Here is a 26,815-nt window from a genome sequence, read left to right as displayed (position 1 = left end):
GGACTCCGTTGTTTTAAACGGGCGTCCCTGTCTGCATTGCAGGTCCCCCCCCCCCCACCGCCCATAGATGAGTGTGGCATAAACTGCTGTTCTGCCCCCAAACCCGAGGTCTCTGCTTTGCACCGTCTTCCTCACACCGTAAGAGCTTATCCTGGGTTGATCATCCTATTTGTGTTGAATGTTATAACAGCCCACGTCTTCCTGGGAAGGGAGTTCACTTCTCATTTAATCAAGATTGTAGATAGGATAGGATAGGAAAGTTAGCCACACACCAGAGGATTGCTTAAGACACCTACTGAGTGACTGTTACAAGTTCATCTCCAGTGCTGCTGGGATTGGGATGGAGACTGCTTCCTCTGTAGTGTCTGTCATCAGTGAGCGCCGGCCCCAGTGCACTCTTCCTTCCTGCATGCTCCCCTGTGCTCTGCTCTCCTACTTTGAAGAGGACGAGTTAGTGTGGATCCAAGGAGTAAGGACAGCCATGAGCACCCTGAAGGCCGGTCCAGCGTTCACCGGTCATTTTCTGTTGCCTATGCTGGTTTTTTCTTCTGTGCCTTTAAAATGTTTAAAAAGTGGAATGAATAAAAAAGTGATTAGTTTAAACATTTATAAATGATCAAATACCATGTTTTAAAAATATTTAATAATACAATCTATTTGAAATATTAAATAAGTGTAGTAAACAGAGTATGAGCTATGTTTTAAATTTCTATTTTAAGCATGAATCTGTAGCTGTATGTATGAAATGTTCATATGTCTGTGCACACAGAATACATGAATCTGTAGCTGTATGTATGAAATGTTCATATGTGTGTGTGCACACAGGATACATGAATCTGTAGCTGTATGTATGACATGTTCATATGTGTATGCACACAGGATACATGAATCTGTAGCTGTATGTATGAAATGTTCACATGTGTCTGTGCACACAGGATACATGAATCTGTAGCTGTATGTATGAAGTGTTCACATGTGTGTGCACACAGGATACATGAATCTGTAGCTGTATGTATGAAATGTTCACATGTGTGTGCACACAGGATACAGGAATCTGTAGCTGTATGTATGAAATGTTCATATGTCTGTGCACACAGGATACATGAATCTGTAGCTGTATGTATGAAATGTTCATATGTCTGTGCACACAGGATACATGAATCTGTAGCTGTATGTATGAAATGTTCATATGTGTCTGTGCACACAGGATACATGAATCTGTAGCTGTATGTATGAAATGTTCACATGTGTCTGTGCACACAGGATACAGGAATCTGTAGCTGTATGTATGAAGTGTTCACATGTGTGTGCACACAGGATACATGAATCTGTAGCTGTATGTATGAAATGTTCACATGTGTCTGTGTTGTAATTTGAGCGGCGGGGCTGTGTCCCCAGCACCCCAGCCGCCTGCTAGCTTATGCCCCAGAATAATTACACGGACACTGTATTCTTTTAAACACTGCTTGGCCCATTATATCTAGCCTCTTCTTGGCTAACTCTCGCACCTGGACTAGCCCATTTCTAATAATGTGTGTAGCATCCCAAGGTGCGCTTACCAGGAAGATTCTAGCCTATGTCCATCCTGGGTCGGAGCTTCATCACGTCTGCCTCAGAGAACAGAGCTATCGCGTCTGCCCGGGAGAGGGGAGCATGGCGTCTTTGAGCTCATTTCCTCTTCCTCCCAGCATTCTGTTCTGTTTACTCCACCCACCTATGTTCTAACCTACCAGGGCAAGCAGTTTCTTTATTTAATTAACCAATGACCTTCCTCCATCATGTCTGTGCACACAAGGATACATGAATCTGTAGCTGTATGTATAAAATGTTCATGTGTGTGTGTGCACAGGATACATGAATCTGTAGCTGTATGTATGAAGTGTTCATATGTGTCTGTGCACACAGGATACATGAATCTGTAGCTGTATGTATGACATGTTCACATGTGTGTGCACACAAGATACATGAATCTGTAGCTGTATGTATGACATGTTCATATATGTCTGTGTACACAAGGATACATTTTGAAGGCTGCAAGCAAAATATTTAACTTTATTGTTTTTGGAATTTTGAATTATGCATAAATTGTTCATTTCAATTTGTTTTAATTTTGTGCAATGAGAAATATGTAAAACCAAAACAAGTTTAAAAACAAACTTTAGGAGCGAAGAGAGTTGGTTCAGTGGTTAAGAGCACATACAGCCTTGCAGAGGGCCTGAGTTCTGTTCCCAGCACCCCCATGGTAGATCACAACCACCTGTAACTCCAGCTCCAGGGGATCCAACACCCTCTTTTGGACTTGATAGACACTTGTAATTATATTTATGGACTCACAGACATGCACAGATAAATATAAATTGTAAATAATCAGTTTTATTATGTATAAAATGTGGGATGATCAAAAAATCAGATGCAGCTAAAAATATAATAAGAATTTAAGGGAGGGGAGCAGAGAAAAATGTAAAGCTCAATAAAAAAAGAAAAATAATTTAGGAAGAGAATCATTAACTTGGATGTAAGTACAAAGGGCTGGAGCACATTTCATGAGCTCCTTTCTATTGTAGTCCCCAGTAGAGTTAGCAGAAATTAAAGTAAAAATGTAAGTAAAGATGGAGACCTGTGAACAAATCCAGGACATGTTCTGCTTAAAACATTTTAGTTCTTGATGTGAAAATTGTTGCTGATTCTGATTTTGCTTTCTTTCTATTGTCACAAAACAGAAAGAAGAGGGCAAGCTCCAAGGGCAGCTTAGCAGGGCCGATTCCAGCCAGTGCATTCGGGAGCTGAAGGATCAGATAGCAGAGCTGACTCATGAGGTGAGCGATAAGTGTCTTCTTCTTCCTTCCTCTCTTGATGTAACACTTATCACTGACCTTTTCAGCCTGGATGCTGTCTGAATTTATGACATAGTTATGAGCAGCTCAGAAGAGTGCCTTTTTAAGCAAAGATTTTTATGTTCAAATATTAAGGACTTGCCTTAAACTTTAATAACTTAAAATGATCAATTCCTAGCATGTATCTTATTTTCTTAATTGTGATCTGAAAACACTTGGCTGTTACCCATGTCTTCAATATTCTGCAGTTATATTAAAATTTCCGCGCCCCTAACTGACTGGATTTGTGGTGTTGCCGTTGGGTGGAGGAAGGTCTTCTCCCCCTTCATGGTGCTCTTACTGAGATTACAAAAAAGGATACTTGCCTCATATCAGTTCAACAGATTGCTTAGCCTTTTAAACTGGCACCTAGAATCTCTAACATTCAGCCAATGGAAATTTCTCAGAATTTGATTGGCTCTTACACTAACTTATTATTTAACCTAGTCTGTTGTTAGTGCAGCATAGGTCGATTTCCGGGTCTTTACCCTTTCCTCGTGCTGTGTATTCAGCAATACAGGTAAAACTGTGTTTCTTGTTTTGAATATTTGTAAAATATTTATTCACCATAATGAGATTTGAAAGGATAGCATAAACTTGATTTGCTTTTTAAAATGAAAAAAGGAAACTCCTTGACCACTAGATGAATCTAAACCTCAAAGGAACAAGTGTGGACATTACCCTTTCCTGGCCTTGCATCCTTCGGTTGAGGCTGAGTGTTTGGTGAAATAACTTCCTGCCGGTAGTTAGAGTGAATATTCCTAGTGAAGAGGAAACAGAACTGAAAACAAATTTGACAGATTCACATGTGGTTCTGTTCCATTTCCTTGGGCACATCAGGGCCGTTCCTATCAACGTTAGAATTTTATGACTGGTAATATTTGAGGGTGATCAGGATCTATGTATGCCTTGAACTCTACTAGTGAACTTTTAACAAACAACTTGTTTTATCTCTGTCACTATGGGTGTTCTGCAAATCCTCCCTCTGGGAACTTCTCCTTGTGCCCAGAGTATGTTCTTAAGAAATTCTGACTGAAATAAAGCAATTTCCCATAAAGTATAAGAAAAATAATATTGTTGGATTAAGAAAATTATATATAAATTGACTATATTTCTAAAACTAGCATAAAAATCAATCAACAGGAATTAATTTTGCCTGTCCCATTTGGCTAAAAATAAAAAAAAGGTTTTCTCATCAAGATAGAAAAGTACTCACCTGAGGTTTAGCTTTAATGCAATGATTGATCTGCAGAGGCAGGAGCTTGTATTGTTATCTAGAGTGATTTCAAACTTTCAATCTTTTTGCTTCAGTCTCTAGCATTGGAATTATTGGTGTGCTTCAGTAACTATGTATGCATGTGCAAGGTAGAGGTGTGTGTGTGTGTGTGTGTGTGTGTGTGTGTGTGTGTGACTGTGTGTGTGTGAGAGAGAGAGAGAGAACAAGAGCGCATGTGAGTATGTGTGTGTGTGCATGTTTGTGTTTAATAACTTTGAAAGCAGTTTCTTGTATAAACTTGAAGAGAAAACTAATTTTCAGAGCATAGTGGTCTGTTAAAAAGCTAGATTCAAATTAAGAATTATAAATTTGTGATGAGATTCAGTTCAGAAGAGCCAAAATCCTGGTAAGCCTGGCACAGTGGTACACACCTTTCAGAGGCAGGATGATCTCTGTGAGACCCTGTCTTAGGGATGGGGGACAACAGGGAGGCCCCTGGTAGAAGGCTATGGCCATGGAAGGTCTGCAGTGGACCTGGGACCACAGACAGAGGCTCAGAACGTGGTGGGGGCTCAGTGGAGTCAGGATCCAACTGAGGGTTACAGTGCCTACGTCATCAGAGTAGACCGAGTAGAAGGAAGGAAAGGGATATGGAATTCCTTCAGGTATCACTTGGAGGTGCTTTTCCTTTGTGTTTCCAAGTAGACTTTAGTTCTTTTGCCTGTTTTAGTTTATCACAACAGAGGCGAAACAACAAGTGGAAATTTAAACCAAGATACTGGTTGAAATAGACTGCCTGCCTGATGGGCTGCGATGGCCCTTTGCAGAGAACCTGAGTTTCAGAGACACAACCACTTGTAGTTCTCCAATGGGTCCACGTCCTTTCCTGGCGTCCTGAGCACCTGTGTGTGCACGTTCCCACACGGATGGACACATACGCACACTTACCACCAACATAGCCACTGCAAAGACTCAGTGGTTAAGAGTGCTTAGTGGTCTGTGGTTCAGTTCCCAGCACACACCTCACACGGCTTGCAGCAGACTGTAACTTGTAGCTCCAGTTCCAGATGATCCCGTGCCCTCTGGCCTCCTTGGGCACTCACACATACCTGCTGTACATAAATTCACCGTAGGCTCACATGTTTACACACAAACAATATGTAAATAAACCTTTTAAAAAATTGCTGGTATAATTACCATTGTCCAGTTCTGGTATCTCTCTAAGGGGATTAAATACTGTGCCCCCTTCATAGTTTAAAGAAGGTAGCCAAAGTCAGTCTGACTGTGGTTGCATTTGTATCCTAGAACTTGCTAAATTTTTGACTTTCAATATGAAAATTTTCACTTAAATATTAGTATTATAGTTGATCATGTGACTGTTAACAGTCACTTTGTTAGCTGATATTTGTTCTTACTGAAGAGAAACTTGGCACAGTTGTCTTCCTCTGCAGATATGGCACATATATGTTATAGCTGTGACCCCTTCCCTTAGTCAGCTCGATGAAGCAGATTGTTCTTAATAAATGTCTGCATACATCGGTGGTCTATAAAATAGTGGTGGTTTATATCTGGTGAGCACTCACCGTGTCAGAAGATTCATTTTTCTGTCGCTGACCTTGGACGATCGCTTCTCAATGTGGCATCGTTCTTAGCTGCGTGGATTGCACACTGAGACTCAACAATAGTTGAGTATTTTCCCAAGCAGTATACAAGAAGCAGATGGTTGAACCAGAATCAAATCTAGTTCAGCTTGCTCTCCCTATGCGGTGTATTTATGCAGACAGACATTAGCTCTATTATCCGAATCCTCAGGAGTGGCCATTAGCACACAGCTCTGATGTCTTCCCTAGAACATCTTTGTCGCTGTCCAGAAGGGGCAGCTTCCTTCTTTAAGGTGGAGTCTCACATGTCACAGCATCTGTTATTGTCTCTACACACTAAGTAGGTGGTGAGAGGTCCGAGTGACAAAGGAAACCATGAACAAAGCTTTGCTGACACCTACCTAGAAAATATGTGGCAAACACTCATTTTTAAATTCCTGTTTATGTGCACCTGAGCCAAAGTGTGGTTTAATATGACCAAAAGGTATTCTTAATGCCCTAAAAATGCTTAATATAATTTTAATTGGTATGTTCGCTTTGTTATTAAAGTAGATTTTTAAAACTAATAATCAGATGACAATGTACCTCTTTGTTCTTTTACATGTTTTTTTCATTTTCTGAAAGCTCAATTTTCTTGTATTCGTTTTCTAAAAAATTACTAGTAAGAGGCTGGAGAAATGGCTTAATTGTTGAGAGCACTCACTGCTCTGTAGTGAGCAGGGATTCCCAGCACCTACCTGGACAGCTCATCCCCTTCTGTGCCAGCTCCAGGGGTCATGACACCCTCTCCTGGCTTCAAGGGCATTTGTACTTTATGCACATGAACAAATACAAGGATGTGTGAAGAAATAAATTTTTTAAATGTATATTTTAAATGGATGTTAAAGCCATTTGAATTTGATGAATATTTTCAATATAAAAAAAACATTTTAAAGACTGGTAGCTGGGCATGATGACATGTGCCTGTAATCACAACAATATGAGGATCTCTAGGCTACAGAGTGAGTTTAGGACCATTCAGAACTACAGAAAGATCCTGCCACAAAAGACTGATTTGGACAGTAATCTTTAGAACCAAAATATTTAACACACCTTTAATCCCAGCACTTAGATATGGAGACAAGAGGATTATGAGTTCAAAGTCATCAGCACACAGGTAGTTTGAGGCCAGTCTGAGATAATGAGGCTGTGCCTCAGAAAGCAGAAAAACAACACATAAACCAGCTCCCAAAATACTTGAGTAGACTGTATTGCTTGATCTCTGCATCTACCTTTACACAGGTCCCAGGGAATCAAAGCAGGTGATCTGGCTTGTGTGGCAAGTTCCTTCACCACCGAGCCTTCTTACTGGTCGCCATACCTTTAGCTGCATGCCTGTTCTCCGCTGCTTGTTTCTGAGTGTCTTCATTTCCTTTTAGATACAGCAGGGCTCCAAGAATGTTGCCGAACTGACGTCCTTGCCCGCAAACTGTATGGACGACATCAGTGTAGCTCTAGAGACAAAAATAAGGACTTTCTAATAAAAAGTTTTCCTGTTTGTTCTGATGGCTGGTAATGGTTGAATTTAAATTAATATGTAAGTTACAAGTTGTCATTTGTCTTTAACCATTGGAAAAGATTAGTTTTCCCAGAGCAGCAGCTTCTAACTACAAGGAAGTATACCCTTAAAATGTTCTGTGTGGTTTATAAATCTTAGAACTTCTATTTATGTTTTTAAAACTAAGTTTAATTATCATGTCTAATTTTATTTAGAACATCACTACATAAAATGCTTGTTTTTGCATTCTTACTTATTTGAACCTGGGAATTAAACCCAGGTGTTGTGTATAGCAGTAAACATCCTGCCACTGTACTGCATGCTAAAATACTCAGGTTAGTTAGCGCTCCATCACTAGTGAAATGCTGAAGAGTAATGAATTTATAATTTATTATTCTAACTCATCAGATATGTAGGTACCAGTCAGTGATTGGTCGGTTCTGTTCTTGGGGACCTTTTTGAGGCAGCACGTCATGGCAACAGTGTGTGGTGGGACAGAACCCCTCATCTTGTGGTCAGGAATGCCAGGGTATCACATTTAGGATGCCATTAGGGACACTGCCACAATGGCCTTCTTAGTTGCTTGAATATGCTTTCTCCATCTCTCACTCTTCTGGTTCTCTCCCTCCTCCTGTGAGTGAGTGAGTGTGTGTGTGTGTGCGTGTGTGTGTGTGTGTGTGTGTGTGAGAGAGAGAGAGAGAGAGAGTGTGTGTGTGAGAGAGAGAAAGAGTGTGTGTGTGTGTGTGAGAGAGAGAGAGAGAAAGAGTGTGTGTGTGTGAGAGAGAGAGAGAAAGTGTGTGTGTGTGAGAGAGAGAGAGAGAGAAAGAGTGTGTGTGTGTGTGTGTGTGTGAGAGAGAGAGAGTGTGTGTGTGTGAGAGAGAGAGAAAGAGTGTGTGTGTGTGTGTGAGAGAGAGAGAGAGAGAGAAAGAGTGTGTGTGTGTGTGTGTGAGAGAGAGAGAGAGAGAGAGTGTGTGTGTGTGTGTGTGTGAGAGAGAGAGAGAGAGAGAGAGAGAGAGAGAGAGAGAGAGAGTCATTATGGGTGCTCACTAAGGACCATATCACCACTCCATCCTCAGTCTAGCACCAGACCCACACTATGGCAGCACTAACAGCCAAGATTTAAGAGTCGTGTATTTTTAGGTCTGAAATGTTTTTAAAATTTATGTAGAGTTTTACTAAATATGTAAAGAAATTAGGGTCAAAGACTTAAGGAACTTACTTATGATTACACAGTTGTTGATATGAGACCAAATTCATGTCCCTGCAAAGGGCTTCATCTATAGCACCGCACTCCTCCAGTCCTGATGATATGTGTGATTGTTCCTGTTTGCGTGAAAACGAGCCACTTCTCTCGGGGCACATTATATCCCGAGAGTAGAAATGTAGTTTCATCTTGTATTCCTTCCCTTCTTCTGCGAAGTTTGGATTTTCATTTCATCCGAAACCGGGAAATTATTCCCTTGACCTTGCCTGCTCCTCAGGTTTTGGTGGCGCACCCTAAAATTTTAGAGATAAGTGTCTTCTAGACCAAGGCTGCTGCTGTTTTCAGAAGCAGGAGTGGATGGGAGCAGTCTCCGCTGCTCACACGTACCTGCTGCTAACAAGTGACCACACAGCCGCAGACGTTAGTCCAACAGCTGAATATGTTCTCTGAAGAACCCAAACTTCTGCTACGTAGTCCCCCCCCCCCCCCCGTGTACAGGGCTGTATATCTTTCTCTTCATTCCCTACCTCAAAAAATAGCATAATTTGCCACATTCAGGGAATACTATTAATTCTACACAGGCTGCCTTGTCTTAGCCCATATTCAGGCTTGTGTTCTACTGTATGAAAAGGTCTGCCCAGTCCTGTGTATGCTGTTGGTTACAGGTACTTTTACCTTCTTAATGAAGTGTGTGCATCTGTGGTATTGCTCTCATTAGAAACTGGTGTTAATTCATAAGAATTTTAAAAAATTAGCCCTGGTGGATGGGGTTGAGATGATCTGAACCCTGCTTAAAACTCAAAATAAAAAACAAGAGGAAAGAAGCCAAAACTTAGAGAAAGCAAGAATAGTTCTTGGGAATACACAGATTTGCTGAGGATATCTAGGAACAGTCTGGAGAGATGGCTCAGGGATTCAGAGCACTGGTTGGTCTTTCAGAGGACCTGGTTCAGTTCCTACCACCACAGTAGCTTATAATCTGTTACTTCAGCCTCGGGATCCCAGCACTCTCCTGACTCTGAGGACATAAGGCATGCACATGGTACACATACATACATACATGCAAAAAACTCATACATATAAAATAGAATAAATCTTTTAAAAAATTTTAAGAAATCAATAGAATAAAATCGGAGCAAGAGACCAATTTATAGCCTATGGGGTTTGGATCCAATACTTAGATTTATAAGGTCAAGTACATCTCTTCCAAAGACATAGCACCCTGGCCACAGAGCAGGTGAGTGAAGCTGTGCAGTGACAAGAATGTTGAGTTCTCACTGCTGTCCCTGGCTGTGCATAGTCCCGTGAGGCTCAGAGTTGGCCTAACGTGGACACTGATGGAGAAAGAGCCTCTCTGCTTTGTACGTCCTCTGGCTTCTGAGAGCCCTGCCACTGTAGTAGGAGCTCGTTTTCAGGACCACTGCTCTTGGAGATCACACTCTTCCCAACGTGAACTTGGCCAATGGGAATTCTCTCAAGCAGGTTCCAGTGTTGGGTCTCCCCTCCCTGTACCCATCTTTCCCCTGTAGCCTTCATTAGTCGGTCATTTCTGGGTTCGTGAGTGTCTAAGTGGTATTTCATGCTACATGAGACGTCTTAAGAGATAGTCCTATATTATCCGTGACAGTTAGATGACCGTATAAGGGTTACAAACCCTGAGGCAGCGTGATGACTTATATGTAACTCCAGTGCTCCGGGCTGAGGCAGCAGGATTACTGCGAGTCAGAAGCCAGCCAGAACTACAAGTAAGATTCTATCTCAAGAAAAAAAATAGAGGAAACTGAGGCATGTCACTGAGAAGGTTGGGTGCAGTGGCTCATGTCTGTGATTCTAGCACCTGAGAGCGAAGCAGGATGGCCAGGAGCACCAGGCCAGCATGGGCTGCAGAGAAGCAGGATGGCCAGGAGCACCAGGCCAGCATGGGCTGCAGTGAAGCCTATCTCAAAATTTAAAAAAAAAAAAAAAAAAAAGACTGCCTACGTTACAAAAAGTAAAAGCAAGTGGCAGTATTTTTTGTAGGAAAACAGCTTACTGTGAGCTCTATGGAGGTGTATTCCTCACAGAGGGTGGGAGAGCCCTTCAGCACTCCTAAGGAGACCATGCGGTTGCCTGCATTTAGCACAGTGTCTCATTTGCGTGTGCATCTCCACGATTCTAGCACCAGCATTGAGTGACACTCACAGGACACACTTAGGGCTTCGTTTAGCTTGGTAAGGAGTAGTAAAGATAATCCACAGGGTAGGCATCTCCTGCCTCTTTGGGGCTCCAGTTCTATACTTCATGCTCGTTTTTAAGTGATGTCTTCCATTTAAAAGCTGACGATTCCCACTCTTTGCTTTAACTGATCCACAAGCCAGAGATCTTGGTCTATAGTGTGAGTTTCAGAGTCTCAGAGCCAGTTTGTTTTAAATTCGATTGAGATGCTGTTCTATTGCTATTATCCAACGACCTATCACTTGGCACTTTCCTTTTCAAAAAAAAAATTTTAGTGTTTACTTTATCTATGTGCATTGGTATTTTGCCTGCATATATTTCTGTTTGTTGGATTCCCTGGAACTGGAGTTACAGTTGTGAGCTGCCATGTGGGTGCTGGGGACTGAACCCAGGTCCTCTGGAAGAGCAGCCAATGCTCTTAACCACTGAGCCTTCTCTCCAGCCCCCATCTTAAATTTTTTTCAATGTTTATGTATTTTTATTTTGACACTTACTTTTCATGCTGCATATTCTTAGATTAAGAGGGCTAGTTTCTTGAACTTTGATTTTGGAATATGGTTAGTCATTTTAGAATTTTGTTTTCTTTTAGATTTTGAATTTATGGGGATCTGCCTGCCTTTGTCCTTCTAGTACTAGGATTAAAGGTATATACTTCCATGCCCAGCGAGTAACTTAATTTTTATTTATTACTTTTAAAAAATAAGTACACAGTGCTGGCTTTTTTTTTTGCAAATTAGGAATATTTACTAAGTATTGGTTAAAGGAGCTTTGATAAAAGCAGAACTGCTGGCTCTCAGATTTACTAAGCACAGAGTTTTCAGCTGTGGCTGAGGTCTCTAAGGCAGTAAATCATGTGCTTTTCGTGGACAGTATCTTACAGATGCAGTTGGGCGTGAGATAATCAGATTTTCTCTCCCCACGAACAGAACAGCTGGAAATGTCTGCCAGTGTCCGCATCACAGACTTGATGTTGCCCTGCTGCCTGTCTGATTTAAGTTGTGGTCAGCATGAGGAACCTGTGCTGTGATAAGATAGCGCTCGTGAGGTCATGTGGTTTGCAAATGCCCAATCTTCACTGAGCAGCCGGCAAGTCTCAGGGTGGAGAGGAGTCCATGCTGACCTAGCTGGGAGGAGGGGGAGGGTGGTGATGTCTTACAGCTCCCGAGGAAGTGAGCACTACAAGTCATTCATGAGGTTTTATAATAATAAAATACATTATGCTTAATGGTTTAGGCTGAGGTATTAAGAATAAATAATTAAGCTTTTATTGTGGCATTTCCTTTCTTTTTAAGATGAAGCTGAAGGAGCTAGCTAGCCATTGTTTTTGTTTCTTATGGAGGGCAGAACTGCATGGAGAAGGTTTACATTGTTGGTGATTTTTATCAGTTGGAAGTTACTTTCCAAGTAGAGTTACTTATTTTCAACCTGTCAGTAACTGTTTGAGTCCTACATACAGAATGACTACCTGGTTTTGTATAAGTAATCATTTTATCAAGGTAGTCGTGTGTGCTTAAGTTTACCCATGTACGGTTTATAGTGAGTTCTGGAATTCTTTTGGCACTCTAGAAAGAAACCCTGTGATCATCAGCAGTCATTGCTTTACCTCCAAAACACTTTCCCCTCCCCTTGGGCAATCACTGATCCCCTTTCTGTCTCTAAGAGGTTCCTTGATCCTGGACATGTAATATAAATAGAAACATGTAATATTTGGCCTTATGTAACTAGCTTCTTCCACTTAGCGTAATGTTTTCAAGAGTTATTCATATCATACTAGATGTCTCTGTTTCCTTCTTTTGTATTCTCTAATATCCAAAACTGTGAATATGCCACAATTATTCATTGACAAGTTGATAAACATTGGCTTATTCCCATTCTGACTTTCATGAATAGTGCTACTGTAAACATTCACATGCAGACTTCTGTATGAACCTTTACATTTGAGTATATACTTAATAGTAGATTTGTTGGGTCATACATAAGTCAATTCCACATTCCCCAGCTGAGGCAATGCCATACTGTCTTCCAAAGCAGCTGTGACAGTTGTTGTCCGGCAGGATGTCTGTGAGGCTTCTGATCTCTGGCTAACACCTGGTCAGTCTTTGTGGCGAGGCCATCCTGCCAACTATGAAGACTACAGGCCTTAACTCACAATCTCCCTTGGTCTCTCAGGTGATGAGATTCATGGTGGTTCTTGTTGGCATTCCTTGCATGACTTACAGAAGTGGACCATCTTTAAAAAGCCCAGTTGACCATTTATATCTTTAGGGAAATGTCTGTTTCCCATTCTGAACCCCTTTTTTGTTTTTTGTTTGTTTAGGAGGGTGGTTTTTTTTTTTCAGAATTGGGTTTTCAGTGTTTTTATGTTTTAAGTATACTACTATTATCAGATATATGATTTCTGGTTTTTAAATGTGTTTTTAAAGCATATTTGTTAAAGTAGAGCAGCTTTATCTCTAGAGTGGTTTTTAGGCTGTCTTCTGTTGAATTTGTCTAGTACCTGACTTTCTAGATTATTTTTTAAATTTTTTATTACTTTATAAATAATACCGATCAAAATTTTCACTTCCTCCCCTCCTCCTACTTCCCTCCCGCTCCCCTACACACCCTCTCCCCTCCCCCTCCAGTCCTGAGAGAGGACAAGGTACCCTGCCCTATGGGAAGTCCAAGGCCCTCCCCCCTCCATTCAGGCTTAGGAAGGTTTGCATCCAAATAGAATAGGATGCCAAAAGGCCAGTACAGGCAGTAGAGACAAATCCCAGTGCCATTATCGTTGGCTTCTCAGTCTGCCCCCATTGTCAGCCACATTCAGAGGGTCCAGTTTGATCCTATGCTCGTTCAGTCCCAGTCCAGCTGGATTTGGTGAGCTCCCATTAGCTCAGGCACACTGTCTCAGTGGGTGGACCAACCCCTCGTGATCCTGACATCCTTGCTCATATTCTCTCTCCTTCTGCTCTTCAACTGGACCTTGGGAGCTCAGTCCACTGCTCCAATGTGGGTCTCTGTCTCCATCTGTCGCCAGATGAAAGTTCTATGGTGATATTCAAGATAGTTATCAGTCTCACTACAGGACAAGGCCAGTTCAGGCACCCTCTCCTCCGCTGCCCAGGGTCCTAGCTGGGGACATCCCCATGGACACCTGGGAACCCCTCTAGAGCCAAGCCTCTTACCAGCCCCCAAATGGATCCCTTAATGTAGATATCTCCTTCCCTGCTCCCATATCCACCCTTCCTCCATCTCAACCATCCCACTCCCCCAAGCTCTCCCCAACCCTCCCCTTCTCCCTTCTCTCTCCCCTTCTCCCCTTCCCCCTACCCCATTCCCACCCCCATGCTCCTAACTTTTGCCTGCTTCCATGGCTCCTCATCACTTTGGTCAGGTCATTCTTCATCCTAAATTGAGATTCTTCCTAGTTTAGTCCCTGCTTCTCTTGTTTTGTCTCTCAAGACCTAGACTCAGCCCCACAAAACTGTGTAGTTTCTCAGTACGTAGTACTTTCTCAGGCCACCTGTATGGAGTCCCCTTTAACACCTGCTTATCCATAAAGACCCAGCTCAGGCATCATCATCCTGCTTCCTCCTTAGCTTCTCTCTGGGCAGTGCGTGGCTTCTCCTGTGATTGTTGTACACTGATGTGACACCTGACGTCCTCCAGACACGAGATCTCTGACTGCAGGAGCCTTGTTTGTTCTCTTCTTAAGCATCTGTAGTGTTTGTTGGAGCACGTTGGCTTGATTTGGTGGACTGATTGATAAAACCATCATATAGCTTTAGCAATTTCTGTTAACATAGTTCGATCCAAGTAGAACAGAGAAGCTTCATGAGGGCATCTTCTAACAGTGGGATGTTTTTAATGCCTCAGCTAAAGGTTAAATCAGATGAAATGTTGGTGGTACTTTGATCTAGCCTTAAAGTTCAGAGTAGACAAGTGTGAAGTGATTTACTTCCTGTGATTGGTCATAAATTTACATAGGCCCTCATACATTCCAGGCCTCATCACCACTGGCTGTGGAGTGCTGTCTCAGTATTGCTAATGGTTTCAGTTTTGTCAGGATCCATCAGCTGCCGGGAAGACCGCTCAGTGGAAGTCTCCCTTCCTGCCCACAGACTGCGCACACCTTCCTGTGTGTGGCCGTCAGAGTCTCTCTAGATGGCTCTTCTTCCTCCTGTTCTGGAAGCAGATAGGCAGGATCGGGTTTTCCAATTTCAAATTTTCTTCTCTTTACACATGTTGGTGCACAACTCTTCACTGCTTCTGAGTGTGAATAAATGATTTCATTTCATACATTTTTACATAATCTCCAGTTTCTTGAATGTTCGATGATTTTAATGACTTAATGCTAATTCCTTCCTAAGCTTTAACTTACGAGTGTCTCAGTGAAGTGTCTTAGTGTTCTAACTTACTACTGAGTCCTGCATGTCAGGGTCTTGGTTCACATTAGTGTTCTAACTTACTACTGAGTCCTGCATGTTAGGATCTTGGTTCACAGTGATTAAGAAGTCATGACCTCAAGATGATCACTTTTGTTGGTTTCCTGTTTGAGTTCTCTGGAAATCTTTTGGTTTGGGTGTTTGTTGCTAGTTATAATACAGCTTTTTTTCCCCTTTGGTTTTCTTGAGAGAGGGTTTCTTTGTATAGTCCTATCTCTCTTGGAACTCATTCTGTAGGCCAGGCTGGTTTTTGAACTCACAGAGATCTGCCTGCCTCTGCCTTCTGAGTGCTGGGATTAAAGGTGTGCGCCACAACACCTGGCTATAATACAACTTTTTAAAGAAACTGATAATTAAGAAAATTTTGAACCTGGTAGTACATACAGTTGTAATTCCGGTGCCAGCTGGGGAGAGGGGAAGATAAGGGTTAGGGTCATCCTCAGCTTGGCATTGCTGGTAAAAAAAAGACAGAAAATATAGCATGTCATTTTCCATTTTCATCTGTTTTAAATTCTGAAATCTGGATAAACTATTAAAAGTATAAAGAATTTAGGCCAGATGGTGGTGGCACAGGCCTTTTAGCTAATTTCTGAGTTCAAGGCCAGCCTGGTCTACACAGTGAGTTCAGGACAGCCAGAGCTGTTACACAGAGAAACCGTGTCTTGAAAAACAAAACAAATTATTGACCAAACTGAGGGGGTGGTGTATATAATTTAGCAATCTGTGTGACTGTTGGCTTCTCCTGCTCTTCTAACAAGAAGTGTAACGTACAGTTAGTTCTTGGTGGTGTGTTCCTGCAGCAGTGCTGTCCTCTTACAGACATGGACACACAAACACAAATGTCAGGTGCGGCTTCACCACCTGATGTGACTCAGTCTTGGAAACTTGCTGCGACTTCTGCAGCTCACTCTGTCACATGACTCACCTTGGCAAGACCTGCTCTAGTAGTGATCAAAGTTCATTTGGTTGGGGGTTTTTTGGTGTGTGGACGGCTTTTTCCACTTTGTTGTGGATTGATGGTCTTTCAGAATACCCGGTGTTTTTTCCTCTTTTTTGAATCTCAGAATGTGGTTCTTGTCTGCATCATGCAATCTCTGTTCACACACAGGAGGAAAGGTATTTTAACTTGAAGTAATATGCATCTTTATCTATAATGTGCCATGTAAATATATTCTTATTAATGTCTTTCTAATTGTGTGAATCCCTTTGTTCAGATGTCAAAATTGGGAAATTATCACTTGTGCTTCTTTAAAACTGAGTGTGAAAATGAACCCGACCTTTGACAAGTTAACGACACCCTACAGCGTGCCTAGAAGAAAACAAACACGCGGAGAACACGCTATCTCCTCTGACCCTGTGGACACTTGCCCAGATGATCATTTTCTCGGCACAGATTTTTCTGCTATTTAGTAGTGATCTATATTTAGAGGCTTCAGGACTCTGGGTGGCGCACGCCTTTAATCCCAACACTCGGGAGGCAGCGGCAGGCGGTCTCTGTGAGTTCAGGGCCAGCCTGGTCTACTCCAAAACTTCAAAGAAACCCTGTCTGAAAAAAAGAAGGAAAAAAAAAGACTCTGAAATTAGGACAGAAATTTGTCTTGACGTATAGTGGTTTAGTTTCTAGAGTAGACGGAGGATACCTTTCACACACTACACACGCATGATGACTGTGCAGTCCTGTGGACTCTAAAACGCCCATTTCTAAAGCCCTCCCACTCTGAAATCTTGGTGGTGATTTCAGTGTGAAATAGCTGCAGTGATCCCATAGCTTCTGTGTTTGAATACAGCATCACACAGTTAGAAACTCGCTGTTTCCTGTCACAGCCTTCATTCACCAGACTATGAGCATAACAGTTTCCTGTTTTCTTATTAACTATAAGCGTTTTATGCCATAATATTTGCTGGCTATATATCTTACCACTCTCCTTTGCCAATTGCAAATAGTTGGGGTTTCCGGCCGACAGAGAAATCATGAATTCTGATCTCTTTATTGTTAATACAAGGCTAAAGTGTTGGTAATTTTTAAAGTGGTAAGTATACTCAGTGCCGTAAGTGCTATTTACCTACGTTCTACATGGTCTTACGTTGTTCTACTCTGTTTCTTAATGCACAACATGGTGACGCAGTCCACAGCAGGTAAGAACCAGCGCCCGTGACCCGGTCAGTGCTCACCTGACTGCGTGCTGAGACTGGCATCTGGCATGTAAAAGGGTGAATGAATGAATGAATGAATGAATGTGGTCAGGGCCACCAGCTTTTCAGTGCTGCTTGTGGGCACTGTGTATTGTCTTATACTGAATCAGAAAGCTGAGTACTCAACTGATTTTTAAAATCATTCCTGCAGTCTAAGGAGTAATGATAGAGATGAAATATATGTTCAGCAGCTGTTACTGCATGTTTCTCTAGAGTCCTCCAGCATCAGACTTACCTATAGATATGTTCAGCAGCTGTTACTGCATGTTTCTCTAGAGTCCTCCAGCATCAGACTTACTTTAGAGATGTGTTCAGCAGCTGTTACTGCATGTTTCTCTAGAGTCCTCCAGCATCAGACTTACCTAGAGATGTGTTCTCGACCATGCACAAGGTCCTCGGTTCAGTCCTCAGTAGCTGGATGAATAAATGAAGCTTTTTAATTTTTGTTTGAGACAGGTTCTCTCTCTTGTGCCATGCCCTTGGCTAGTGAGTGGTTTTATTTGTTGTTTTTTCAGTTGGGCTGCCTGTGAGCAGTAGCTTCCCTGGCTAGTCTGTCTTAGTGCTGTCGAAGATCAAGTTGCAAGTCAGTTTTAAGCATATTTAAATATTTAGGATTTTTTGTATATTTTATCTTAAATGTATGAGTCTTTATTCTACATATATGTACATTATGTGCACGCCTCGTGCCATGGAGGCCCTAAGTGTTCTTAACCACCAAATCGTCTCTCTAGGTTCCTGTACTTGATTTCTTGAGACAGGGTCTCTAATGGAGCCTGGAGCTCAGTGGTTCTGTTAGACCCCCTGTCTGTGCCCCGCCCCTGCCCACTTACACGTGGACTGTGGATGTGCTCTACCACACGCGGCTTTCATGTGGGCACTGGGGTGATATCAGAGCCTCCCTCTTGGCCAGCACGCACCTTACCTGCTGAACCATCTCCTTAGGTCTCAGTGCTGTGTCTTATTAAAGGCCTAAGATGTGCCCTGTGTGGGCTGGGAAAAGGAGGGAGGAAGAAGGGAAGTTTACGATCATCTTCAGCCAGTCAGTAGTTAGGTGAAAGACATGGACAAACCAGAAGGAAATCTCCAGGTGGTGCTGAGGGTGTGGACTTTTTTTTTTTTTTTTTTTTGGTTTTTCGAGACAGGGTTTCTCTGTAGCTTTGGAGCCTGTTCTGGAACTCCCTTTGCAGACCAGGCTGGCATCGAACTCACAGAGATCCTCCTGCCTCTGCCTCCCAAGTGCTGGGATTAAAGGCGTGCGCCACCACCGCCCGGCCTTGAACTCTTCTTAAGAATGATAGAACCATTGTGCTGGATTTCATACCTCTCGATAGAAGTTATAAAGAACAAACCAGGCTCTGAGAGGTGTGTGCTCAGAAGTCCTTGTGGCTCCTTAGAGTTGGGAGAAAGGTTCGAAATTCCCCAGTAGGAGGATTGGTTAGGGGGATCGTGATGCTCTCCTAAATGAGGTACCACTCAACCACCGAAGATGAGACCAGGAGTGTGGAGGTTTGCTAGCAAGAGGGGAGCAGGCTGTCAGGTCCTGCATGCAGTGACTTAGTTCAAAAGATAAGGTACAGTGTTACTATTTGTCTCCGGATTATGGAACATGAATTGCTTTCTTTTCTAACTTGTCTTTTGTTTATTTATATAGTAAGTTTATAATTTTATAATAAAACTAAAGGCGTATACAGTCCATTTTGGCAGTTACCTGGCAGCTTCTTTTTAAGTAGATCGTGTCCTCACAAGAATGAAATGACTATTCAGTATGCTATAGGTGTGTAGCTGTCTTTTCACCAGATAGTGGCCTTCCCCATGTTGCTTTTTTGTCCTGCTTCTCTTAGATGTTGACTTTACATTTGACTGTACCACTTTTAAGACTGAGGAATACGCACAGGTCCAACCAGACAGGGTCCCTTAGAGGAGGGAGGTGGACATAAGCTTCCACCCCTCCCAGGAGGCAGCCTGATGTCGCTACCTCAGAGGATTCTCACTGGGAAGATTAGCCACACTTAAGGGTGCTTGCCCAGCTGTTGGTGGCCAGAACAAAATGAACTCAGTGGAATTTTTGTAGACTTCTTGTCTCATTTGATTTGTTTGGACTTTTTTTGTCTAGTGATCTTTTGCTTGTTTATTATGGCTTCTGATTTTGTGTTTGTATGTGTTTCTTAAGCTTTCTATTTTTTTAATGATTTATTTATTTTTTTGTTTATTTATACAGTATCCTGCCTGTAGGCCAGAAGAAGGCAACAGATCTCATTATAGGTGGTTGTAAGCCACCATGTGGCTCTTTTCATAGCAAATCTCACTGGACTCTCTACTCTCCTGTAGTAGGAAGCCACTTGTTTGTTCCTGCAGCTCAGACCCGAAATAACAACACAGAAACTGTATTAATTAAATCACTGCTTGGCCTATTAGCTTAAGCATATTGCTAGCTAGCTCTTACATCTAGAATTAACCCCATTTCTATTATTTTATATTTCACTATGAGGTTTGTGGTCTACCAGCAAGGTTCCAACTGACAGCTTGCGTCTTTCCCCTCTGGCAGCTACATGGCATATCCTTGACTCCACCTGCTCTCTCTCTCTCTATTTATATCTTTCCCGCATGGCTATATTCTGTTAAGCCATTGGCCGAACGCAGCTTCTTTATTAATCAATAGAAGCAACACATATACAGGACTTCCCACACCATTTCCCCTTTTCTGTTTAAATAAAAAGGAAGGTTTTTAACTTTAGCATAGTAAAATTACATAAAACAGGTATCAAGTGAGAATTACAATTGCAATATTTATATCTACATTTTATCATAACTAAGGAAAACTATAACTGTCTATTCTTCGACTCCACCAAAGACTCCAGAAGGATATAATATTACCTAAGTAAACAAGAGGTGCATTGTAAGCAACTTCCAAAACTCTAGAATTGACAGAGACATCTCACTGCCTGGACAGTCACCCAACGTTCTTCTGTAATCTTCAGCCTAGAGGCTCATAGTATCCAGGAGACTTTTCCATGAAGCAGGAAATTTCAAAGACAGTTCCACCTATATTGGCAGTTTGTCAGTCACTTTCTTCTGTGTCCTGCAGAAGATGAAGCAGGAACCTGAAGGACTGTCTCACCTTCTTTAGGAAACTTCAGCAGTCATTTTTCTGGGTCCTGCATGTCCAGTTCATACCACATACCATCAAGCAGTCCAGGCAAGAGCAGTTTCTTGCCCTAATGGCTAACAAACTCCATAAGGAGACTCTTCAATGCCCATCTTCCTCTTGAAGTAATTGGTGCTGCCAGGAGCAGATGTGTCTCATTGTCATGAAAAAGTCCTAAGTTCTTAAAACATTTTAAATGCCAGATTCTGTAGTCTTTGAAAAATCTGAAGAATATCTATCCATCAACTGTGGCTAAGAGCATCAGTGTTTAGCTTAAGGTGAGCATCAGCAGTTATTCACTTGGACATTCATCCCCAAGCCCTGCCTGTGTCCACAACGGAGACAGCCATAGCTGCTTTAAACAGAATGCTGTGGGACCCACCTCCAAGGGATGGTTAGCTCACCACAGCCTGCCTGTGCTCTGCAAGGTGGTGCCCAATGAGGTGTCAGCCAGGGCACCCAGGACTTCCTCTAGAGTCGACAAGAAGAGTGAACCCCGCCTCCAGATCTCTACAGCCATTCTCACACCTTGAACATGTCAGGCTCTGCTGGGACATTTGCAGGGAAAACACGGATTTCAGGATTTTAGTTCCTTAGATGGGAGGGGGGTCTCCCTTTCTATCAAACACTAAAGATCATTTTCTTGGGAAGGGTGATGGTCTATGAAATATAGTTAGCTACTGAGAGTCTGATGAAGATGGTCACAAGTACTGTGTTTACAACAGAAGACCAGGGCCTCTGTACTGCAGAAGGCCTCCAATTAGATTTGTGCATATGCAGCCCTTTTGAAAGTAAACTCAATACCCCAGGATTCCCTGCTCCGGGGCCCACTTAACAGTCCCCACTGGGGCCTTCTTCATAATAACCCAGTGTGCCCATTTCTTAGTCCAGAGATAGGTGAGGGCAGCTTCAGTCCTAGGACACTTTCCCTTACCTTTCTTTGTTTCTTTGTGCAACCAAAACATGGCTCTGCTTTGTTGTGTCAGCAGCATCCAGAGGCAGTAGATATCACCTTTCATTTTAAGAAACTGAGTCCTCAGCCCATAGTTAATTTTCTGTAGTTTACATTTTGTTAGAGCAAAGGAAAACCACAGCTTTCCAAACAACTGGGAAGTTGTGGTTCTTCTGCCGCGCCCCTCGTCTGTAACAGCCAGGAAGAAGGGAGACACGTGCTCCATAGTATGTCCTCAGAGGGATCTGGGGAAGAAGAGGGAAAGGAAGAGATTAACTGACTGAACTCAGCATCACAGCTATAAATCATGTGTTGCAAAATGGCGATGGGATGTTGCATCAGAGCATGGCGGTTGTGATATGGCCTCGGGTCGCACACCCTGAGGAGTTGTGATACTCTGTACCTTTCTGCTGAAGATTTGGTGCTGAGTTTAGTTAGGTTCCCTCTGTTACGCCAAGGGGCCACACGTTACTTGAGTTTCATTGTCCCTCTCCTGTATATTCTTCTTCTCTTGGTGAGGGCAGGGACCAGGTAATGGCTACACCGAACCTGGGACCCCTGGTTCCTGCTAATGTGTCTTCATTTCTTCCTGGAAGTCTTGTCAGGAAAGCTGGGAGGCAGGGTGGCGAGGCTGCCACGGCTTTTCTCTCAGAACCGTTAGTTTTGAAAGTGTTTGTAACGTTTCCTGCCCATTTCGTGTTGCCTTTATCTCAAGATTTGAAAGATAGTGACTAGGAGTTTGTCACGGAGAACGAGGATAAAGGCTGGTAGGAGTGTTGAGGGTAGGGGCGTGAAGTGTATCGTAGCGTGCCCTTGAGGTATTTGATGGCTAATTAATTGTTTTTTTTTTCTGTTCTTAATTCTGCTTTTTTTTTTAATAGGGAAAAAAGATACAGTATACAGGACAAGTGAAAGAATGTCAAAATTAGCATTATATCTGCAGCATAAATTCTCAAGGACAGGAGAGGTGTCTGCACAGTAGGGTGTTTGTGCTGGGGGGGGGGGGGTTTGATGGGATTTAAGCAGAGCAGCGTCTGACCTGATAAAGGCAGGTGCTTTTGGAGAGTATAGTTTAGGGTCAGAAGAGCTAACAATTTTCTGACTCTAAACTCAAGACTTAGACCCAATCCATAGAAACTACAGACAGCTTTTTACCTTCTCAGTCCTGAAAATCTCTAGGAAGAGAACATAGGTCTGGAAGGGAGAAGAGCTAACCCCTGAGAAGCAGTCATTCCTTCGAGCAGAGCTGATACACAGGCTGGGCTTTCGGAGTTGGAGACGTCTCACACTCCAGACTGGCCTCAAGCTTGTTGTAGCTGAGAATAGCATTAACCCCTACTACTCCTGCCCCACCTCCCAGTGCCACGATCATGAGGTGAACCACCAAGCCTGGTTTATGAGGTGTGGGGATAGAACACACAGCTTTGTGTATGCTGGGGAACCACTCAGCCAACTGAGGTAGCCCCAGCTCCAAGACTCAAAAATTTAATAATTTCTGACTCAGTTTTATCATTTACAGAGTTATGGTAACATGCTTTCAAGATGGTGTGCGTACTAGTCAAGAGTGTGGTCTTGAGGTTCGTAGCTCCTATCAGTACAGCTGATACGCAGGTGAACTGATGGGCTGTCTGCTTTACCTCACAATAAGCCAAGGACAGAATGGTATAATTTATAATGCAGCCTGGCTGTCTGTGATGTGTAGAAATCAGATGATGTATACATGGAGTTCCTTACCTTCAGTACAGTAAATGTTTGGTAATTGAAACTGCTATTGACTGGGAAACCTCAGCAGGTTCCTCCCAGGTTCCATTTCCTAATCAGTAGAACAAGAATAGTAAAATCTAGCATATAAAGTTGTCGGAGTCAGAATGTTAGGAAGCATTCAAAATCATTGTGTCTTTAAGTAAATAGATCAAAGTATTGTCTTTCTTGATCACAATTATATGCTTTTTCTTGGGAAAGTTGTGTTTGTCTTGGTTTGACTCTATCCAGTAATCTGGATTTTGTTTTCAACAGCTCAGGTGCCTAAAAGGCCAGAGGAACTTCTCCAGCCAGCCACCGTTTGACGGAGTCCACATCGTCAGCCATTTGATAGGAGAGGATGAGTCCTTCCCCTCCTCAGACGAAGAGTTCGTGGATGGTTCCTTACAGGAAAGTGGCCTTGTGTTTCCTTTGCGTGGAAAGTCTGGCTCCGTGTCTCTGGATCCGGCTTTGGCAGACGGCAGTGAGAGCGAAGCGGAAGACAGCGCTGTGCCGGGAACGCAGCCCCCACAGAGAGAGTCCTACTCCACCACGGTCTGACATCACTGTGACAGCCTGAGACAAGATGGGGCCGCCCTCTGTCCTGTGTGTGTATATGTGTCTGTTTTTACAGCCTCACATGACTGCCAAATGTTCGCTGAATTTCCATTGCCACAGTAGACTGGAGTATGCTAATTGGTAAATGGAGTTGTAACAGTATTACAGAATATTAATTTTTCATATTTAGAAAATACTGCTATGTCTAAATGTAAGAACCATTTTAAAATTCAGAACTGTGGGAAATTGGATTTTCTTTAAACAAAACTGCTCTTGTGCAATATTCTATCCTCACTGATCACAGCACGCATTGGTGTCCTCATTCTGTTTCCAAGGGGGCTCCCCTAGACATCCAGCCAAAACACAGAGGTTCTTCAACTTGTGTTTTGAGGATATTTTTTCTTCACTAAAATTGTAGCTCTCTTAGTAGGTCATTGAAGATTGTCAAACACAGCTTTTTTTCTGTATAATTTCTAAACACAAAGTAATCATCGTCTGTTCTGAAAGTTTTTTGTTTTAGTTTCTACATTTTATGTGTATCATACTTCTGTGTGTCAAAATAGTAGCAGGCTAGCTGCAGATATATTATTTGTACATATTTATAAATCCGTATCGCCCGGCATTGGACATCCTTTTACACGAGGAGCAAGCGTTGACAGTGACCGTTGCCAGCATTCTAACAGGACTTCTGTAAATAGCAGGGTAAAGAAACTAAACACGGACCAGACACTACTGTTGGAGCAGCTGTGGTAGCCTGTACTCAGCGGATCCTGGCTGACCGCTGTTCAAACACTACTGGTGAAGTCCTTGACTCCATCCGTGACTAATAAACTCCGCCATCAAAGAGGTTATAGCACATGCTAGTTCATGCCAATCTATTTAATGTAATTTACACTAGAATAAGTTCCAAGATGCACAGCAAATATTCTGGGGGGGAATCTGAGTATTTAAATCCTCTAGTTTCTGATTGACAGGTAAAGCCATAAGAACCCTTTCTTCCTAGTCGTTTCTTTGTATTATTTAGACTTTTTCTCTAGAAAACTGAACGCTTGTTATTTGTAAATTGAGAAACGATACTCACCTGTGGAGAGGCTGCTGGCCTGTGTTGACTGGGTGTTTTCCACCCTCAGTTTTTAGTAGCCTGAGCCATAGAGGAAGATAGAATGTAGTGTGTTTGGAAGTACATTTTTGCACAGAGTGTTGCATACGCAAAGAAAAATATTTTATAAAATGGAGTAGAAGAAACAAGTAGTTTACTTTCTAAAGCTATATGATGCAGCCTTATGCTATATGATGCAGCCTTATGCTGCATCATGGGCTAAGCTTTCCCAGACAGGACTGGAAACATGCCTTCTGTTTTCAGAACACCCACTAAATTTTAGTATTTAATTTACCTGTAATTACAAGCTAGTTATTTAACAGAGCTAAGATATTAATTCAGATCTCTCTCTCTAGACTTCTAGAGGTCTAGCTAACAAGTTTTCCGGTTCCCTTTTCTCTGGCAATGTTACATCAATAATTTTCCTTTCAATCTGTTTCCTAAGAATCTCCTGTTGGGTGTTCATCGGCACCAGTAGTCAAGTTTCTGAGAGTACCTGACAGAGACTTGACTACTGTTAGCCCAAGAGTGGCATAAGAGGAGTTATAGCCCTCCTTTTTTATCTTGACCCCCTTATCAAGAAACCTCAGTGGGACTAGAAGTGTAGCCTGGAAGTTAGAGTATTTACCTAAAATGCCCAAAACCCTGTGTTCAATTCCAAGCCCCACCAAAAGATGGACAAGCTCAGAGAATTTCCCAGTACCCTCTCTGGTTTGGAACTAGGTGTAAAAGAACCCTGGTCATTAAACCTTAATTCATTGATGCTCTTGTGATTTGTACAGTGGAAAATTAGAAGCAATGTCCTCTCCAGAGCTTTGAGTCCAGACAGACGCAGTGGTGCAGATCTGTGGTCCCCGCTGCTCGGGACCGGCCTGGGGAACACAGTAAGATGTTATCTTTTAATTCACGTAGACCTTAGATATAAATCCTTCTGGGTTTTAGCGTCCAGTAGGATACTGTGCCCTGATCTGACTCCATTTCGTCCAAATTAATGTAAGTATATTGTTCAACACTTTGAAGCATTAGACTGTGTCTCTACTGATGAACTTTATGTCTTGAAGAATTGAAAGACGTTTTATGGGAACAAATAGGATGACAGGTGATGGGAAACCTTGCTCTCTTGGGACAGTGACCCTCCCTTCCCACTCCAGGTGACACATTGAAAGGACTCTTTCCCCACTGCTGGGGATGGAATCCCAGGACTTACACACGGTGGGCAAGCTCTCTACCCCTGAGCCACAGCCAGGTCTGGCGTCTTCAAAATCAGCATATACATTTTCTTTATGGAAAATGAGACCAAAGATTTTGTTTGACACAACTTCTACTCTGGTTCTTGTTATTTGGATTGTTTGTTTTGGTTCGTCTTTATTTTGCTTGGCCAGTTGGCAGCCACTCAGCACTTGCTGACTGAAACATCATATTCCAACTGACTGGCTATTTATGTTGAAGAAACCTTTCCCATCCCTGAGCACAGTGCAACTTGTTCATTTCCAGGCAGTGCCTTTGACTGAAAATAATGTCTGCTGCTTTTGAAGTATATAATATTCCTGGCGTCGTAAGAGGTCATTGGTTCCTCATTCGTTGTTTGCATAATGCACTATAATATTCAAATTTTTAAAAATTAAGGATATCGATTATGTTTTGTGGCAAGTGTGGCTATTACACAGCACCAAGACACCCATGGCTGACCTTGTAGAATCAGTTTCCTTACTAAGCAGTGAGTTTTAGCCTGAGAGTTTTTGCTGCTCTAGATTAACAAACAATTATAATTTAAAATTAATTTCTTTTTAATTCTAAAATTAGTTAAAATTTCTGGTTGGAGATAGGGTAGATGCTATTTAAAACCCAGATTTTTTACAGCACACCCATAGATCTGCATAGCTCTTCGCTTCAGAGAAGAGACAACACAGTAATACATTGGACATGCACAGTTATAAATGTACTTCATTGTACCCTTGGGTTTTTTATTGTAACACTGTATGATAACCTAAATGTTTACTTGTGCCTTTGCTTTAAATAATTAAAATTTCTCATTTTGCAAGACTTTATTTCCTTA

At 42.3% G+C, this 26,815-nt stretch overlaps 1 protein-coding gene across 3 annotated transcripts in view; it reads left to right on the top strand.

Moving 5' to 3' along the window:
• Positions 1-26,800, top strand: part of LOC121440972 (ecotropic viral integration site 5 protein-like) — a 55,433-nt gene extending 28,633 nt beyond the window's left edge. Inside the window, exons 6-8 of one of the 3 annotated variants that reach the window (XM_041642071.1) lie at positions 2,721-2,816; positions 17,199-17,208; positions 23,379-23,571. In XM_041642071.1, coding sequence (XP_041498005.1) covers positions 2,721-2,816; positions 17,199-17,208; positions 23,379-23,428 — 156 coding nt within the window. In that variant the 3' untranslated portion in view covers positions 23,429-23,571. Of the gene's footprint in view, positions 1-2,720; positions 2,817-17,198; positions 17,209-23,378 lie in introns of all 3 variants that reach the window. The other 2 variants (XM_041642069.1, XM_041642070.1) reach the window with 2 other exon arrangements.
• The last annotated feature ends 15 nt before the right edge of the window (positions 26,801-26,815 follow it).

Source organism: Microtus oregoni, unplaced genomic scaffold, assembly GCF_018167655.1.
Source record: "Microtus oregoni isolate MIOR12 unplaced genomic scaffold, Mior012 000072F_ref0000427, whole genome shotgun sequence".
Lineage (NCBI taxonomy): Eukaryota > Metazoa > Chordata > Mammalia > Rodentia > Cricetidae > Microtus > Microtus oregoni.
This window is presented reverse-complemented; position numbering and strand designations above follow the sequence as displayed.